Below are 18,851 nucleotides of genomic sequence, written 5' to 3'. Positions count from 1 at the left end.
TCGATTCCTCAGCACCACATAAGCAAAAAGAAAAAAAAGCCAGAAGTGGCGCTGTGGCTCAAGTGGTAGAGCACTAGCCTTGAGCTGAAGAGCTGAGGCACAGTGCCCAGGCCCAGAGTTCAGGCCCACAACCGGACCCCCCCCCCAAAAAAAAAGAAAGAAAAAGAAGTGAATTACCTAAAAATATAGCTAAAAAATAGTAGGTACACAAAGAATCTGAAACTAGTTTCAACCAGATTTCCAAGTCAGAGTTTGACATCAACATGAAATATATTTTACTAGTCCATAATCTCAGAGACAAAAGGAATTTCATCTCTCATCTACCACTCTATATTTAGTTAGTGGAGGCCTAAGTTAAGGTTGGTTATTTATATCAATGACCACTGCTATGCATGGGGTTGGAGTAAAAGATCCTTAATGTTTTTTCCAGCTTTTTCAATCCTGAAATGCAAGGGAAAAAAATCTCTCTGATCTTAAACCTGGGTGTGGCACTGCCCTGCTTCAAAGTCAATGGCATCTGACTCAGCTTGGCAACTGAAGAACAGCTGTCAGTCCTCACCTTTCACCCACATACTGCCACTGCTGAGTTAAGGAGGACTCAGGCCCCACTTTTCGCATATACTCAAAGTCCTCTTCTCTTTCCCTCTTCCTTCTACCAAGTTCAGGTACTCCCATTTTATATTGTCTTAGGTGCTGGCCCAGTGTAATTTTCACAGGAAATGATCTTGCTGATAGGGCAGGGTCAGCATGATAATGCGAGGTTAAGTAGCTCCCCATAGCAACACAGGGTCTGGGGAGACACCTGTGATAAGGTGTTCTTTTCCTGGGAAGGAAGTACTTGCCTCAAGCCCCTTGGCTAGGGGATATTTGATGGCAGTTTGGTGAGAAAGAAAGTGAGAAGTTTCTGAGATAAATTTGGAACTTGGCTCTAGGAACTAAATGGGGAATGAGTAGAGAAGACAGTGTAGTTTGGGTTTTAGAATGTGAAGGGAATTTCTATTACTGGGGGAGACCTGGAAATTCAGATGAAGGTTGGGTGGTCAAGGGGAATAAAACAAAACAAAACAGGAAACCACATTTAAGAAAGCACTGGGTGATGGAGGAGGAAAGAAGGATTTATTGGGACTATTTTGATAGGGCTGGAAGATTCTAGGTAAGGTTTTGCAGAAGGTGTGTAGCCTATGCTGAAGGGGACTGAGAATTTGGAAGGGTTCTGGATCTAATCTGAATAAGATAGTTGGAGGGGGTTCTACAGAGTGGTGTCTAGAATTCTGGGAAAGTGGGCTGAGGTTTCAGGGAGTAAAGTGGATGAAGGAAGATATTTTAGGAGGAGTCTGAGTGGGAGGGGTGCTGAAGGTTTGATGGGGGTAAAAACGTTCAGGTGCAGATTGGATTTAGAAGTTAGAATAAAAAAGGTTCTGATGGCTCACGTCTGGCTTCCTAGCTACTCAGGAGGCTGAAGTTTGAAACCAGCCCAGGAAGGAGTCTCTGAGCCTCCTATCTCCAATTAAAAAAAAAAAAGTAGGAAATGGAATTGTAGCTGAAGTGGTAGAACGCCAGGTTTGGGCAGAAAAGATGAAGGATGGTGCCCAGACCCCTGAGTCCAAGCCCCAATACCAACACCACACATACACACACACACACACACGTCCATTGAAGGGTGAAAATGAGGGCTGCTGTGGAGAATGATGGTGTACTAAAACAGCCGGATACTGAAAGAATGGGAAGGTCACACACACACACACACGTCCATTGAAGGGTGAAAATGAGGGCTGCTGTGGAGAATGATGGTGTACTAAAACAGCCGGATACTGAAAGAATGGGGAGGTGACAGACTGTTCTGAGTGGCAGAGCCCTGGGAGAAGCTGAGGAAGGCTACATGGAAAATGGGCCCGTTCACATTTGAGCCAGTCATGAACGTCCTCCTGGGGCCACCCTAGTTGGAGGTTGGTGCTGGAGATATTCAAGTAGGACACTTTTCAGGGAGAAATGTGCGGGACTGGTGGGAAGTTGGGTTTAGTGCAGAGCAATCGGAGAAGGGTTCCAATTGGAGAATCTGAGCACAGGAGGGTTCCGGGCGAGAGCTTGAGGGTGCTGGGGTTTCAGTGCAGAGGATCATGAACGTGACAGGCCTTCCAGGCTGGGGCATGTATGGCTGCCTCCAAGCTGGAAGCTTGAGGGTGGAAGCGGGCTCGGTAGCAGCTTCGCATCATCAGGCCGGGCCGACCCCGAGCTGGCGGCGGGGACCGGGCGGCCGGGCTCACCTGGGCAGACTGTCCTGGTAGTGCATGGTGGGGACGATGCTGTGCTGCAGGTACGGGCCGGGCCCGGAGCCGGCGCTGAGGGTCCGACAAGGGGCAGCCGAAGGTCTCCGGGGCCAGACGCGAAGCAGCAGGCGGGGCATCATCGTCCCGAGGAGAACACGGCGGCGGACCAGGGGCTCTTAGGTCAAAACACAGGCCGTGGCCCTCAGCACCCAGGTCACCGCGACGCGACTCCAAGTCCAGTTGTCTCCGCCCACAGGGCCACTTCCGGCGCGGCAGGGCGGCCCCGCCCACGGGAGGCCCCTCCCCTCCAGCGGGAGGCCCCGCCCATATTAGCCCCGCCCGCCGCCCGGCGCGCCCAGACCTGCCAGGCTTTGGGAGCAGCGACCTCTGGATAACTCGTTTCTCCGTCCAACCCTCGAGGCGGGGACACTCAGTCCTGAGGTCCCTCCCTTCTCTTTTTACAGGGCAAGACAGTCGTGACGCGATCAGAAGAAAGAGTCTAAACAAACCTAGAGTAAGTTTTGATCCCTTAGAGATCAACACACCTCCCATGATTCTAGATTTATTTCACCAAGGTAGTTTGGAATATAAATGGTGGTGTGGTGTTGTTATTGCTGTTGACTAGTAATTCGTGCCTTTCGCCGGAGGGTGGGGGTAGGGGGTAGATCTTTGACATGCAGGCTTTTGGAGAGTGTGGGTCATGGGCTGAACTCGGGGCTTGGGCCTGTCCCTGAGCTTCTGCTCAAGGCTAGAAAATTCTTACCACTTGAGCCACAGCTCCATTTCTTTATTTCCAGCTTTTCAGTGATTAATTGGAGATAAGAATCTCAAGAACTTTCCTACCCAAGTTCGAGCTGCTATCCATAGATCTCAGCCTCCTGAGTAGCTAGGATTACAGGTGTGAGCCACCAGCACCTATCCAGCTGATAGCAAGTTTCTTAGCCACTGTCTGACCCTCAGCTCTGGCTCCGGGCCCTGCCAGCTCAGCCTGGCAGGTATCAGAAAGAATGTGTACAGGATCCAGAAACCATAGTCTTGGAATCTGCCGTTTTGGTTCAGAAAAGCCTCTCTAGGGCAAGAGACCATCCTGGAGAACATCCATTTTCAGCTTGCTCAGTTCCAGACTGGAGGTTCACTGCTAAAAGGAAACAGTTGTCCTCTGGTCCTGAGGAGTCTTACAGGCCAGCCTCCCACAGGACAGGAGGTGGCCTTTCACTACGCACTGCCCTCAAAGCTCCTGCCAGCTCTGGCTGGAAGATTCCACAGTTTAAACATATATCCACCATCCTTCACCCATCAGAAAACAACCACAGAATCGCAAAAAATCACCTCCACCCCATTCCAGTCCCTGATCTCAGCTGTAGCTACCGATCGAGGAGGATCCACTTCCACTTCACAGAAGAAGAGAGGGAGGTATCCGAAGACACACAATTATGCTGTCTGGATTGAGACACAACAGAATTCCATTCTGGAAACTCAACCTTCCTTTGGCACTAGCTCTCAGATAGGACCCAGAGGGTTTGAGGGAGCCAAGTACATTCTGTCCCATAACTAGCTAGTAAGAACCAGGAGCTAGAGCACATCCAAAGGAGCACTGGATTGAGAGTCAAGAGAGCTGAGTTTGGGTCTCAGCTCTGTCCTTTAGTTGCATTACCATGAGTTTAACAGGAAAATTGCTAATGAGCTCCTGCATCTTTCAGTGGTGATCATAAATACTGAAGAGCAAAGCACAAAACTCAAAAATACTGAATATGTAATCCTCCTCCTTTAAAGAAAAACAGGCTTAACTGGCCTAAGTCCAAAACATCAGCACTACTTGCCTGTAGTGCACAGTCAGAGAGAAGATATAAAATCCCTCCTATGAAAGATCAGTTGTAGCTGGACACTGTTGGCTCACGCCTGCAATCATAGCTACTTAGGAGGCTGAGATATGAGGATCATGGTTCAAAGCCAGCCTGGGCAGGAAAGTCCATGAGGCTCTTATCACCAATTAACCACCAGAAAACTGGAAGTGGTGCTGTGGCCCAAGTGGTAGAGTGCTCGCCTTGAGCTGAAGAGCTCAGGGACAGCGCCCAGGCTCAGAGTTCATGCCCCATGACCGACACTCCCCCCACCCAGTCCACCCCCCACCACCAAAAAAAAATCAGTTGTCTGAATCCTAACAGATTTTGGAGGCTTGAAACCTGAGGTAGATATCTGGATCTGTGTAGAACTAAGGGAGTCAGAGGACCAGAGAAATAGTAGACCTAATAGAAGACAATGGCTCAATTCTAAAGACAAGGGCCAAGGAATAGGGCCCATCCAATCCAATGGCTTAAAGATGGTCAGGAAAGCTTTCTGTGGGTACATAGTCAGTAGAAACAAACCTAACCTGAGGCTAGCTTTAGTCCCAGGCCTTTTATATTCTAGGCCCCACGTGCCTCTCCATCATGTCGCCTGAAGAACTCTATGCTGTAGTAACTGTAGTGACATTAAAGGACTCATCATCTTCATACTGGTCTTTTCTCTGTGACCCTACCCCCAGCCCCCCCCCCCGCACCCTGCCAAGTGTTCTCATTACCTAGAATGGCATTTCCATGCATCTCTGCCTAGTAAACTCTTTTTGTTATTTGTTTGCTTGAAGTACTAGAGATTGAACTCAGGGCTTTGCACTTGCTAGATAGGCTATGACTTGAGCCACGTCTTCAGCTTTTTTTGCTTTAGCTATGTTCAAAATACATAACCTCAATTAGGCACAGGTGGTCATAATCTTAGCTATTTAGGAGGCTGAGATCTTAGGATGACAGTTCACAGCTAGCCTGAGCAGGAAAGTCTGTGAGACTCCTATCTCCAATTAACTTTTTTTTAAGCCAGAAATGGATCTGTGATAGAGTGGCTCAAGTGGTAGAGTGTTAACCTTGAGCACAAAAGCTCTGGGACAGAACTCTGGCCCTGAGTTCAAGCCCCAGGACTGGCACAAAAAGAGAAATGCATGACCTCTATGAACTCTTCCTCAATTGTAGGTGAGTGACTGACAGGTGGAGTAGAAAAATGTAGACAGGAGGAGGGATCAAGACAGTTATTCAGTTATTCAGAAGGATGGCCATATATCCTCTCGTGACCCTGGCTGCTGACTAAGATGCTTCCTTCTCCACTCCTGGAAAGGACTCCTTTGAAGAGAAGGGTTTTATCCAGCTGTGCACCTACCTGTAAGAGGAGGGCTTTTTTTTCTCCAGTCTCATCTCTTGTATTGTCCTCTGGCCCATTTTGCCAGGAACTAATTAATGATGGGGTTGTCATTTAAAATAACGAACATTCTGTTCTATGTCTTGGAGAGCTAGTTCCTGAATGATCCTGCTGGAGTGACCACTGACATTAGAGTTAGGCATGATCCTGTACTGAATATGCAATTCTAAAGCCACCAGCACAGAGGAAAGCCCCCACTCAAAGGCAGGACAGCACCACTGTAGTGAGAATGTGGGGCTCATCTAAAAGCTGACTTGAGTTGAAGGTCATGTCATCATGGAGGTGGCGGGCATATGCAACTTCTGACCTGTAACTGGGAAAAATAGAAAGAATAGTGGAGAGATCCTGGATCTCAGAGGACTTCTGTCAGGTATCAACCTAGGATACATTCTCATCTCTATCCTTTAGGACTCATGCTCCAGCCAGACTATCTCTTCACTCTTCTCCAAAATCTTTTTTTTTTTCAGCCGTGGGGCTTGAACTCTGGGCCTAGAAGCTACTCCTCAGCTCTTCAGCTCAAGGTCAGTGCTCTACTACTTGAGCCACAGCGCCACTTCTGGCTTTCTGGTAGTTAATTGGAGATAAGAGTCTCCTGGACTTTCCCGTCTGGGCTGGCTTTGAACTGCGAGCTTCAGATCTCAGCCTGAGTAGCTAGGATTACAGATGTGAGCCACCAGCACCTGTCTTTTTTTTTGGGGGGGGAGGTGGAGAGGGCCTCAGGCTAGGCAGATGCTCTACCACTGAGGTATACTTCCAGCCCCCAACTTTAAACACATCTTTCAAGCTGATGCTGAGTTTTTTCCACAGGACTCAGGAGCCCATGTTGGCTGGCTCACTTCCAGAGGAGGTAGCAGAGAACTAAACATCATCTCTCAGCACCTCCATGGATTGATCAAAGACATCACATCTTTGATCATCCCATGACTGTTCAGAATGGATGCCTAGGCCTGCAGGGTAGAGATCAGGCTGGAAGGCTGGTGACCAGGGGTCACACTTTTACCCAACAGCGCCACTGGGGCCCAGTGTTTCATTGAAGCACAGGCAGACATGTTTCACTGCTACTCTTACCAGTCCACCCTCCTCACACGGCCTCCCCCTCTCCTGTGGGCTCAGTCATGCATGTGCTTTCTATTGTCAAGCTGGACAGGGTGGGGGGATTCCAGGGTGAAGCTCTTGTCTGAGATGATGTACTTCAGATGGACCTGGATTTCTGAAGCATCACAATGGTCCCATCTGTTCATAAAATATTCAAAATGTTAAAGTATCTGTTCCTCAGAACAAAGGGTACAAAGTTCTATTGGTTGTGAAAGTTTGTCTTTCTGGAGCTTGAGCCACTGGCTTATTTTAAAGGCAACATGGAGGCAGTAAGTCTAAATTTAGGAATCTACTAAATAATTTTTTTTCTTCCTTACTTTTTTCCTTCCTTCATTCCCTTCCTTCATTTCCTTCCTTCCTTCCTTCTTTCTTTCTTTCTTTTTTTTCTTTCTTTCTGCATGTTTGCTAGTTGTAAAGCTTGAACCCAGGGCCTAATGCTCTTATTTGGCTTTTTCACTCAAACCTGTTACTCTACCACTTGAGCCACACCTCCCCTTCTGGCTTTTTACTGGTTAATTGGAATAAAAGTCTCATGGATTTGTGTGCCTGTTCCAGTTTCAAACCATGATCCTCAGATCTCTACCTCCTGAGTAGCTAGGATTACAGACACAAGCCACCAGAGCCTGCTGAATAAGCTTCTTAAATATATCAAGGGTCAATCGTGTGGGGAGAGAGGTGAGACCCAAGGTTCTGGACAACCACATCTAAAACACTGTAGGAAATTCAACTTAAAATGGTTGAATTAGCAGTTTAAGCAATTGGCTGCTGAAGTCAGCTCTTGGATCCTTATGGAATGCCAACCATGCTTTTGCAGTAATTCTGGCTGGATTTGTTATCCTTAAAAAGAATCCATGTGTTGGGTGCTAGTGGCTCACTCCTGTAATTCTAGCTACCCAGGAGGCTGAGATCTGTGATTTGTTGCTCAAAGTCAGCCCAGGCAAGAAAATCCAAGAGACACTTATCTCCAATTAACCATCAGAAAACCAGAAGTGGGGCTGTGGTTCAAAGTGGTAGCACACGGGCTGGGAAGGTGGCTCAGTGGTAGAGTGCTTGCCTTGCATGCATGAGGCCCTGGGTTCGATTCCTCAGCACCATGTAAGCAAAAAGAAAAAAGCCAGAAGTGGCGCTGTGGCTCAAGTGGTAGAGCGCTCGCCTTGAGCTGAGCTGGGGGACAGCGCCCAGGCCCAGAGTTCAGGCCCCACAACCAGACCCAAAAAAAAAAAAGTGGTAGCACACTAGCCTTTAACACAAAAGAAGCCTAGGGACAGAACCAAGGCCCTGAGTGCAAGCCCCGTGACCACCAACAACAACAAAAAAAGAATCCATGTACATCTGTAGAAATAAGAGAAAGTGGGAATGTAAAGAGAACAAGAGGAACACATTCTGTAAAGTGGCACTGAAGACAGAGATCACTGTCTTGTCAAAATGATTGAAATTGCTGCCTTCCCTTAGCTCAGGGCAGATCCTATCCCACTCTCTATGTCTAGACTGGTTTTTCTTTTCTCCATTATCTATTTCTGGGGATTCTGTTGGGTAAAGTCTAGCTCACATGGCACTTTCTTTGGGGAACTGTCCCAGAACCTTTCCATTAGGGTCCTATAAAACTCAGATACCCAACATACAAATAACATGGCATAGATGGGCCACATTTTGCTCAAATTTAAACTATGGGAATATGAAATAGTATGACACAAAATACTAATAAAGCTGGGCACCGGTGGCTCATGCCTGTAATCCTAGCTACGCAGGAGGCTGAGATCTCAGGATTGCAGTTCAAAGCTAGCCCGGACAGGAAAGTCCATGAAACTCTTATCTCCAATAAACCACCAGAAAACCAGAAATGACACTGTAGCTCAAGTGGTAGAGCACTTGCCTTGAGCTGAAGAGCTGAGGGACAGCGCCCAGGCCCAGAGTATAAGCCCCATGACTGACAAATAAAAACAAACAATACTAAATAAAGTCTGATACTATGTCCACAACTTTAAAATAACGTCAACTCTCCCCAGTTTAAATAACAGTTAAGATATATGATTTCAAAGCTAAGTATCCAGGTGTTTACAACCTTCGCCACACAGTGGCGCCAAACAAATTTCTGATAATGATCAGGCTATTGTTTATACACACACTAGAATTTCTGTAATTGAGGTAGTTTTATTCAGTTCCTGGACCTTAAACAGCTCCTTAAATATGTTACACTAATGCTGAGAATCAGCTACAATGTAGGAAAGTTGGATGTGGTGAAACCCTGTGATATAAAAAGCATAGAACATGGTAAGAGCTTCAGAAGGGTTTTCCTAGAAATACACTGACCCAGGAAATATTTAGAAGGAAAGAAATCCTGAATGACCTGTTCTTTACCCTGGCCCCATATGTAAAAGGACTTGTTTTTCTTGCTTTCCCAGCTGTTGGCTTCTTGATGCTGATGCCCATACCCTTGACATAGCTGCTGTGGTTTACATTTAGGCCCATGGAGTGAAACTATGAGTTCAAATCCCCAACACTGCAGTTTCTCAATAGTGACCTTAGACAAGCCATCAGCTTTGTGCAGCTCACTTGATTCTCTATAAAATGGGTGTGTAGCAGGGCCAAGTTCATGTAGGTGCTATATGAGGAGTGAGTGGAGCTCACTTAGCTCACTTAGCACAATACCTGGGCAGGCAAGTGCTAGGTAAGTGTTAGTCACCCTTTTCCCTAGTGTTGCAATCATTACCCAGCTATGCCAAACCCCCAGGAAATGCAAGTCCCATCACTGGCAGCGTCCTAGTCTCTAATCGGTATGCTGACCTCTTGTCCTAGAGAATCAGTACAATAGTTGTAATCTGTGGAGACATTGGGTATTGCTGAACAGTAAGGAAGATTCATAACAGTGTTGCTCCTCTGCCAGCTGCCTTCCCCATGACCTGCTTTCCTCCCCTCGTGTTCTTTTTCTGGATGCTGCCAGCATGTGACTGCTCTTATCTGTTTCCCAGCCTGTATTCCCCCTAGACCCTCAGCTTTTGCTGTCAGCTCTAGGTGGTCCTCATTAGAGATTTATTAGGTGACTAAGGAACACAAGCATGAAAACACGAGCTGTGGTGGAAGAGCTGTACATGCCTGGCAGACAGGATCAGAGCTGGGAAGGAGAAGATGGAATCTGGGAGTTAGCAGCAGTTGAAGGTCAATGGCTGTGTGATGGGCTGGGGATTCCTGCCATGGCTCAGACAAAGGTGGTAGCTATGAGAGGAAGTGGAAAGCAGAGAGGAGAAGTTGGGTTACTAGAGGCCTGATGGGGGTGGGAGCTGGCAGATAAGGCCAAGGCTAATGTTCTGCTGTACTTCAATAACCTGCATGTTTACAAACAGGCAACACACATTTAAATGAGCCCCAGATGGTCTGTTGGTGGTGCCAGTGCCCAGCTCAGAGAAGTGCAGAGCTCCATTTGGACTCCTCCTACCAGGAAAGTTATTTATATTAGTTTAGATTCCTCCAAGAAACAGAACCAACAGAAGTGTGTGTGTGTGTGTGTGTGTGTGTGTGTGTGTGTGTGTGTATGTTGTTGATGTCGTCGTTGTTGTTGTCTAGTGGGGCTGAGTACTGGGGGTCAAGGCCTCATACTTGCTAAGCAGGTACTCTACCACTTGAGTCATGTTCCCAGCCCTTAGTAACACCGGTGTCATTCTGAGGCCCAACTAGGGCTGACGTGGTTACTTGGATCAAGAGTCCACTTTGAATAGAGCCATGGGCCCCTGTTCAGAGCACCAAAGCCCCAGATGACCCTGTAGGAAGCAAACAGGATGTAAAAGCCACTCCACTTCCTCTGGCCTTCTTTGTCCTGTTCATGACTCCATGATCAGAGTCCATCCAGAAGCCCAGGAGAAACAAGTCCATGGGTATCTCTATAGGTGGGCTTTTTAGGGCAGAGAGAAGGCAAGGAGGAATCTGGAAGAGATTCTAGGCCATCTTGAGCAGAGTTTGCTCCTTTTCCAACCATGCCTTCTTTATCCTCAGCTCAGAGCTGGGGATGGTCACAGAATGAGGCATTTGTTTTGCTCTTTGAAATGTTGTTTTACTTTTTGAAATGTCTTGTACCTGTAGACTTAGACCATTGCTGCTTGCTTTTTTGCTTGGTTGTGGGACTTAAACTCAGGGCCTGGGCACTATCCCTTAGCATTGCCGAGCAAATCTAGAACTCTATCACTTTGAGCCACAGCTCCACTTTTGGTTGTTAGGTGATTAATTGGAGATAAGAGTCTCACAGCTTTCCATGATCTTCAGATGTCAGCCTTCTAAGTAGCTAGGGTTACAGGCATGAGCCACCAGTGCCCAGCTGAGTTTATGTCTCTCTTAAACAGGAAACTATCCCTGGACAAATAGTGGACCACTAGGTCAGCCATTTAAAGTGGGAGGGGGATAATCAGGAGAAGAAAGAACATTCTAACAAACAATAATGAATCCTCTGAGGGAGAGACAAAAAGGGAAAGATTAGGCAGATAGGGAGAAACAAAGGTGAGATGGAGGTGACACCCCTTTCCTCTTCCTGAAGACCCTGGAAAAATCCTGGATAACAACTCTGATGAAAGCAAAGCCCTTAATGACCCTGGAGCAGACCTGCACAAGAGACCAGAGCGCCTCCTTTTGGGGTGAGGTGGGTAATGACCCAATCAGATGTCAGAAAAATCTTGAGACTCCCAAAAGGACAAGTCTTGAATGGGTAAGTCCTGGTTGGGGATTTGTACCAACCTGCCAGTAGCTAAGAGGCTTTCCTTAGTTTCTCTGATGTCTTACCCTTACTTTCTTCTTTCTTTTTCTCTTTCTTTTGCCAGTCCTGGAGCTTGAAGTAAGGGCCTAGGCACTGACCCTGGGCTTCTTTTGCTCAAGGCTAGCACTCTACCACTTGAGCCACAGTATATCTTCTGGCTTTTTCTGAGGAATTGGACCCAGGGTTTCATGCTTGCTAGGCAAGCACTCTACCATTAAGTCACATTCCCAGCCCTGCTTTACCCTCACTTTCAAATAAACTTTGCCTCTGTTCCCACTTTTCTGCCTCCTAATTCTTTATTTGGTGGAGAAAGTAAAAGGACTTAAAATCTCTAGAGAGTTTCACCTCCACAGTAGTTGACGCCAACTGAATGCATATTACATGCCTACTCAGCGCCTTTCCATTATCTCCTTGGTTATGTTTCTCCCACAGGACTTAGTGTACCACTCCAGTCCTGGGAAAGGTATCACAGGGACTCAGAGAAAGGGCATCAAGTGCCAGTGAAAGGACAAGCATTTGTTCCCCTGTGTCTGGACCAAGAGGAAGGGGAGCTAGAGGCAGGAAGACAGGCTTTGGCTTTTGTGGTAAAATAAATTGTCATGGCAGAATTCTTGCTGATGAGCAAATGCAAATGTCCCTCGCAACATAAACTATACAGAGATTAACCGAAGGCCCTGCACTGCGTATGCTAAGTTAATGTCATTTGTTCTGCTTGTCTAAACACAGCTATAAAAGAAAAAAAAAGGTAAACAGAGCTGAAAAAGGATGTTTTGAATTTTTAAAAAAAAGCAGGCAAACTCCAAAGAACTTTTGGCAATGCTTAGGAAAATATACTTCTCCATACTTTGGAAGTGGGGTGTGTCTGTCCCATCCCTGGGTTGACAGAACTGAGGAATCTGGGGTCCCACCATTGTGGAAGCAAAGAGCCTCTTGAGGTGTCCTTGGAGGCTTCTTCCTACCCTCGACAGCTGGTAGCCTCCAAGCCTTTCACCCCATAATCATTGAAAGCTTATTTATCCAGCAGTCTAAACAACTCAGAGATCAAGGAACCCCACAAGAAGGATGATAGCAGTTTGTATTCGATTTTATGAGAATTTAAAAAGAAAAGAAAATGAGCTCCTGTTGGACATTTAGTTCAACAATAGCCCCCAGGCTGGAGAGACTCTCCCACCCCCAATCAATATCACCCAACTCCCAAGTCGTTGAGGCTCAGGCTGTTCTTGGAAGTGCCCGACTTCCTATGGCCTGTGTGGAAGTCAAGAGGTCATTTGCATTTTAAGAAGCAGTAAGGTCTGTTCGGTGAAGGGTTTGTTCGAGGGTAGTCAGACTTTCGGAATCCATCGGTTTCAGAAAGTTCCATTAAACAGGAAACCCATTTTCTAAAGAATTCAGAACGATTAGGAATTCACTGGCATCTCTCGAAAAACTCTTGTGGTTTTATTCCCATGGACTTTTCTAAGAGTTTGGGTCTGTGGCAACATTCTTGTCCTTAACTTAGAGGACTCTCCATTCATCTGATGAATATTGTAAAACTAGTATTTGTAACTCTTCATTTTCATTCAGCTTGCTAATGAAGACCTTACCTCCTAGCTTTTCTCTCTTCATTAATATATTTCAGACGGTGAAGGTGCAAGCATTAATGTGTGTCAGACATCTAAACTGTTTCCCACCTTTTGGTATTACAGATCGCAGTGTGATAAAAGCAAAGAAGGTCATTTCTGCCACATCCCATGCACCTGGGAGCTGCAAACCAACCTGGTATGTGCAGAAAGAGGGAAAGGAATGAAAGAGATGCACGGAGAGACACGAATAAGAGGGAGGAGAGCCAAGGAGGTGTGGGCTCAGAAGTATTTCAAGCTCTTGACTTTCTAGTTCCAGACCCTTGTGAAGAGTGGGTGGCCTGGCCTTCCAGTTTTCAGAGGTATCTTTGGAAAACTCTCCCTTTTGTTTGAACTTGTGTGAGTTAATTTGAGAGTATTAGTATTTAAGAAACTTCCTTCAGTGAAGACCCCTTTACAAAGTAGTTCCGCTTGGCTTCCTGAGAAGTCTCTACCCCAAGAATCCTGACAGGTAAACAGGAGTGAAGGTTAACCAGCTTCTATTACCAAAGCCCCATGCTTACCTCTGGGTACTGCAGAGAAATCAGGACAAAATGGTGCCATCTAGTCTTAAGGAATGAGGGGTCTATGTAACAGGCCACCCCCAGCTTAGGCTGGTTGTAAGAGTCTAGCAAGTAGAGCCATTGACCTAAACACTGTGCAATGCTCTTGTCTGGAACCCATAATCAGCCAGCCACGCAAAGATGTTCTCCATCAGGGCATGGTAGAATAGAGAGGGGGGAAAAAAGAAAGAAAGAAACAAGCTGTTCCTAACCCTCAGGGGTTAGCCAAGGAAATTATGGACAAGCATGTCATGTACCATAGAGCAGCCATTAGAAAGCCTAGGGAAAAGTTATTCACATGTTCATAATATGTTAAGTCAAAAAATATGTAAAATAGCTCCAAGGTGGAAGCCATCCAAGCAGCCACAGCAGATGAATGGTTGAACAAACTGTGGTATATATCCACAATAGAGTATTAGGCTTCACTAAGAAAGGAAATTCTGATACATGCTACAACATAGATAAGACTTTAAGACATTTTTCTAAGTGTAGCCATAAACAAAAAGGACAAATATTGTTATGATTCCACTTAGATGAGGTTCCTAGAGTAGTGAAATTTATAGAAATGGAAAGCAGAATGGTGGCTGTTCCCAGCTAGGGAGGGAGGACAGCTAGGGAGTTATTGTTTAATGGATTAGGAGTTCCAGTTGAGATGGGTGGTGGTATCTCATGCCTTGAATCTTAGCTACTTGGGAGGCTGAAATCTGAGGATCATAGTTCAAAGGCAGTCTAGGCAGGAAAGTTCAGGACATCATGGGAGGGACATGGGGCAGAGGAAAGCCACTCAGCTTTTGGCCAGGGAGAGAAAGAGGCTACAAACCTACAATCTCCAGTGACTTGAATCCTCCCACAAGGCCTTCCTCCCAAAGGTACTCCTAATAACACCTCCCTGGGGACCAGTCCTTTAACGCTAAGCCTCTGAGGCTCTAGCAGATGAGAAGGCACTAGGGAAGGGAAGGACACAGAAAGAAGAGGAAGGAAGACCGTGCTAGGTGAGCAGCTGGGTAGAGAGCCAATCTAGGATATAGCAACAGTAAGCTAGCAAATTAAACTATATGTATTATAGGTACACACCCATTATATACATATATATGCATCCATGCATATATGTACACACACACACACACACACACACACACACCAGAGTCCTCTGTTGAGGAATAACAGAGACAGGGTCAGAGAAAATGCACTATGAGGTGATTTCATCCTGTGAACACTATAGAGCGCACTTACACAAACCACATACTCAGGCCAGTCACTTGCCCAGGCCTTTTAGTACAATCAGGAGACATTGGACTCATTGTAATACCATGTGCTAGTATGCAGTAAATCTTTTTTTTTTTTTTTTTTGGTCAGTGGTGGGGTTTGAACTTTGGACCTGGGCACCGTCCCTGAGCTCTTCAGCTCTAGCGCTCTACCACTTGAGCCACAGCTCCACTTCCCATTTTCTGGTGGTTTATTGGATATAAGAGTTTCATGGCTTTTCCTGCCGGGGCTGACTTTAAACTGCCATCCTCATATCTCAGCCTCCTGAGTAGCTAGGATTATAGGCAGGAGCCACCAGCACCAGGTGAATCTAATTTTTTTTGAAGGTAGGAATACTCACTACAAAAATGGTAGAAAGTATACAACTATATGGCAAATACATAAACTATTAGCCTAGCCATTTATCACCAAGTATTTTTTGCTGTACATAATTGTTGTGCTCTATACATTTCTAAGGAAAGCAGTGCAGTTAATTGAGCATCAGCACAAACACATGAGTCATACAATGTGCTACAACACCTTCACTAGAGCCAGGAATTGCTCAGCTCCCTTATAACGATGGGACCACCAGCGAATATGTGACTCTCTCTCTCTTATTTTCTCTCTTCATATTTATTTATATATAATATCACATATATATGCACACACACATATGTATATATATATATATAAAACTAGGAAGTAGGGAGAAAAAATTGTGAATATAAACAGATTATCCTATATAATCACTTTAACATAAAATTACCAAAAAGGTGTTTATCTGAATTAAATAATTATATACCAATGACATCCTTATCGTGTAAATACTGCTTTTTTTTTTGCCAATGATACTTTGGCTTGAGCTCAGGGCCCCTTGCTTCCCTCGGGGCCTCTTGCTTGCTTATGACTGGTATTCTACCACTGAGCTACACATCAGGTCATGGGACCTGAACTCAGGTCCTGGGTGCTATCCCACAGCTTTTTCGCTCTAGGCTAGTGCTCTTCCACTTGAGCCACAGCTCTACTTCTGGTTTTCTGGTGATTAATTGAAGATAAGAGTCTCATGGACTTTCCTGCCTGGGCTGGCTTTGAACCACAATCCTCAGATCTCAGCCTCCTGAGTAGCAAAGATTATAGGCGTGAGCCACTGGTGCCTGGCCCAGCGCTACATTTTTCTGGTTATTTTAGTAGTAGACTTCTCTATATAGGTTGGCTTCAAACCTCCAGTCTCAGAAAAAAAAATAGATCAGGGGATCAAGGTTCAAGTTCAGACTAGGGATAAAAATTTTGTGAGATGGAATCTGAACTAATGGCTAAATGCAGTAGCAAGTGCCTGTTATTCCAGCTAGAGGGAAGCACAATGGCTGGGTACAGTGGCACACTCCTGTCATCCCAGTGACTGAGGAAAGATTGTAGCTCATGCCTGCCCAAGGAGAAAGAGGGGAGAGGGAGTAGGGGAGAGGGAGTGAAGAAAGGAAGGAAGGAAAGAAAGAAAGAAAAAGGAAGGAAGGAAGGAAGCAAGTAAGCAAGTCATTGAACCCACTGAAACCAAGTCTGGATTGAGACTCAAAGCTTGGGTTTATTCTGAGCCTTTTAGCATAGTGACCTTGGGGACACTAGTTGTCTTCTCTGTGCCCTAATTTTCTCATCTATAAAACAGAAATATTAGCTGGATGCTGGTGCTCACACCTGAAATCCCACCTGCTCAGGAGGCTGAGTGTGAGAATCAAGGTTCACAGACAGCCTGGGCACGAAAGTCCATGAGATTGTTTTTTTTGTTGTTGTTGTTGTTGTTGTTTTTTTTGGGGGGGTCTGGTCATGGGTCCTGAACTCTGGGCCTGGACGCTGTCCCTCAGTTCTTCAGCTCAAGGCTAGTGCTCTACCACTTGAGCCACAGTGCCACTTCCAGCTTTTTGCTTATGTGGTGCTGAGGAATCGAACCCAGGGCCTCATGCATGCAAGGCAAGCGCTCTACCACTGAGCCACCTTCCCAGCCCCATGTTAGCAGCTTAGGAATCAAACATGCAAGGTAAGCGCTCTACCACTGAGCCACCTTCCCAGCCCTCCATGAGATTCTTATCTCCAGCTAACCACCAGAAAACTGGAAGTGGGCCAGGTGCTGGTAGCTCACACCTGTAATCCTAGCTACTCAGGAGGCTGAGATCTGAAGATCATGCTTCAAAGCCAGCCTGTGTAGGAAAAGCCATGAAACTCTTATATCCAATAAACCACCAGAAAACAGGAAGTGGCACTGTAACTCAAGTGGTGAGCACTAGCCTTGAGCTGAATTGCTGAGGGACAGTGCTCAGGCCCAGAGTTCAAGCCCCATGACCAACCCCCCCCCCAAAAAAAACTGGATGTGGCCCTGTGCCTCAAAATGGTAGAGAATTATAAGCCTTGAGCAAAAAAGCTCAAGGACAGCACCCAAGCCAAGTTCAAGCCCCATGACTGATACATAAAAAGCCCCCCCAAAACAGAGATAATGAACATATCTGACAAAATCGACTCAAGGATTAAACTAATTTAAATCTGCAAAGTACTTGAAATATTCCTGGCACAAGTGAAGTCCCATCAAATGTCAGCAATGTAATGCCTAATAGCCCCACATAGGGCACATGACCTACTCAACATCAGTTTGCTCGCCTGTAAGATGGAAGACAATAGGTAACACCTCCCTCAACTTCCTCCCTAGAAGTTTGACGTGGAGTTGAAAGCATTTTATAAACCAAGGACAGAGCTTTAGTGGGTGGTTTCCCAGGGGACCAGAGAGACAGGGGTAAGATGGCAGAAGGTGACAGGGAGCAGTAGGAACACAAAATTGTCTCTTGGGCCCAGCAATCGCAGCTGGCACGTTTCCAATGAAGCCACAAGCCCAGAGTGATTTGCAAACCCCCCGCAGGTTTTTACGTAAGATCCCCACTTTTAAATGTTGGCAACTAAGTCAGGTTTTTGCAAATCACTCCGAATGCCAATCAAAACAAGGGTGCGGGCCACTAATTTGTGACCTGTTATAAACTTTTACAACTCTTACTTAATAAACTAGAGGAGGAAACTATGAAAACAGCTGATGCAATAACTAATCCGGAAAATCCAAGAAACTAATGTGTATCAGGTGTTTAGTGTCATAGCCATTGGAGATACCCAAGAGACAGACATTACATCCACATTCTGCAGGCAAGATCAAAGCCAGAAGGGGGGAGGGTATATGCCTGTAATCCTAGCTACTCAGGAGGCTGAGATGTGAGGATCCTGGTTCAAAGACAGCCCACGTTGGGCTGGGAAGGTGGCTCAGTGGTAGAGTGCTTGCCTTGCATGCCTGAGGCCCTGGGTTCGATTCCTCAGCACCATATAAGCAAAAAGAAAAAACCTGGAAGTGGTGCTGTGGCTCAAGTGGTAGAGCACTAGCCTTGAGCTGAAGAGCTGAGGGACAGCGCCCAGGCCCAGAGTTCAGGCTCCACGACTGGACCCCCCCCCCAAAAAAAAAGACAGCCCACGCAAGAAACTTCATGAGATTCTTGTCTCCAACAAACTACTCAAAAAAGCCATAAGTGGCACTGTAGCTCAAGTGGTAGAGCACTTCCCTTGAGCAAAAAAAAGAAGCTGAGGGACAGTGCCCAGGCCTTGAGTTCAAGCCTCAGGATTGGCATGCACACACACACACACACACACACACACACACACACACATATCATTACAGTCCAGTGTCTCCCAAGCCTCCAGCCCCATAACTCTACTAAAGACACATGCAGTGGGCTCAGCCTTCACCCACTGCCTGTCCTGCTCCACAATGGGGAAAACCTACACAAGACCATTAAAGCTGACACCATAACCACAGTGTTTCAATAGCCATAGTACACATGCTAGCCCTTTGGCTTTAGTTGCTTTCCGTACCTGTTCTCGGCAGCCTAGGTTCCCAGTCTGCACCTGGGCAGGAGCCCAGCCAGGGGACCTTGTTACTTCCAAGTCATTAACCCTCTGCACTGCTGGTGGTGGGACCCCAGAATTCATGGCAATTTGAGCCATCATGACTCTTCAGCTAGGATCATGAGACTCCCATGATACCAAGTCCTTCTCTCCTCTTTGGAACTTCTAGAATGACACAGAGGAGGAAGAGGAAATT

The 18,851-nt window shown here is 46.2% G+C and overlaps 1 protein-coding gene across 1 annotated transcript in view; it reads right to left on the bottom strand.

The window, feature by feature from the left end:
* Cpt2 (carnitine palmitoyltransferase 2) overlaps window positions 1–2,504 on the bottom strand; it is a 21,923-nt gene extending 19,419 nt beyond the window's left edge. The window contains exon 1 of the mRNA XM_013022335.1: window positions 2,265–2,504. Coding sequence (XP_012877789.1) covers window positions 2,265–2,407 — 143 coding nt within the window. The 5' untranslated portion in view covers window positions 2,408–2,504. The remainder of the gene's footprint in view (window positions 1–2,264) is intronic.
* Between the last annotated feature and the right edge of the window lie 16,347 nt (window positions 2,505–18,851).

Source organism: Dipodomys ordii, unplaced genomic scaffold (genome assembly GCF_000151885.1).
Source record: "Dipodomys ordii isolate 6190 unplaced genomic scaffold, Dord_2.0 Scaffold61, whole genome shotgun sequence".
Lineage (NCBI taxonomy): Eukaryota > Metazoa > Chordata > Mammalia > Rodentia > Heteromyidae > Dipodomys > Dipodomys ordii.
This window is presented reverse-complemented; position numbering and strand designations above follow the sequence as displayed.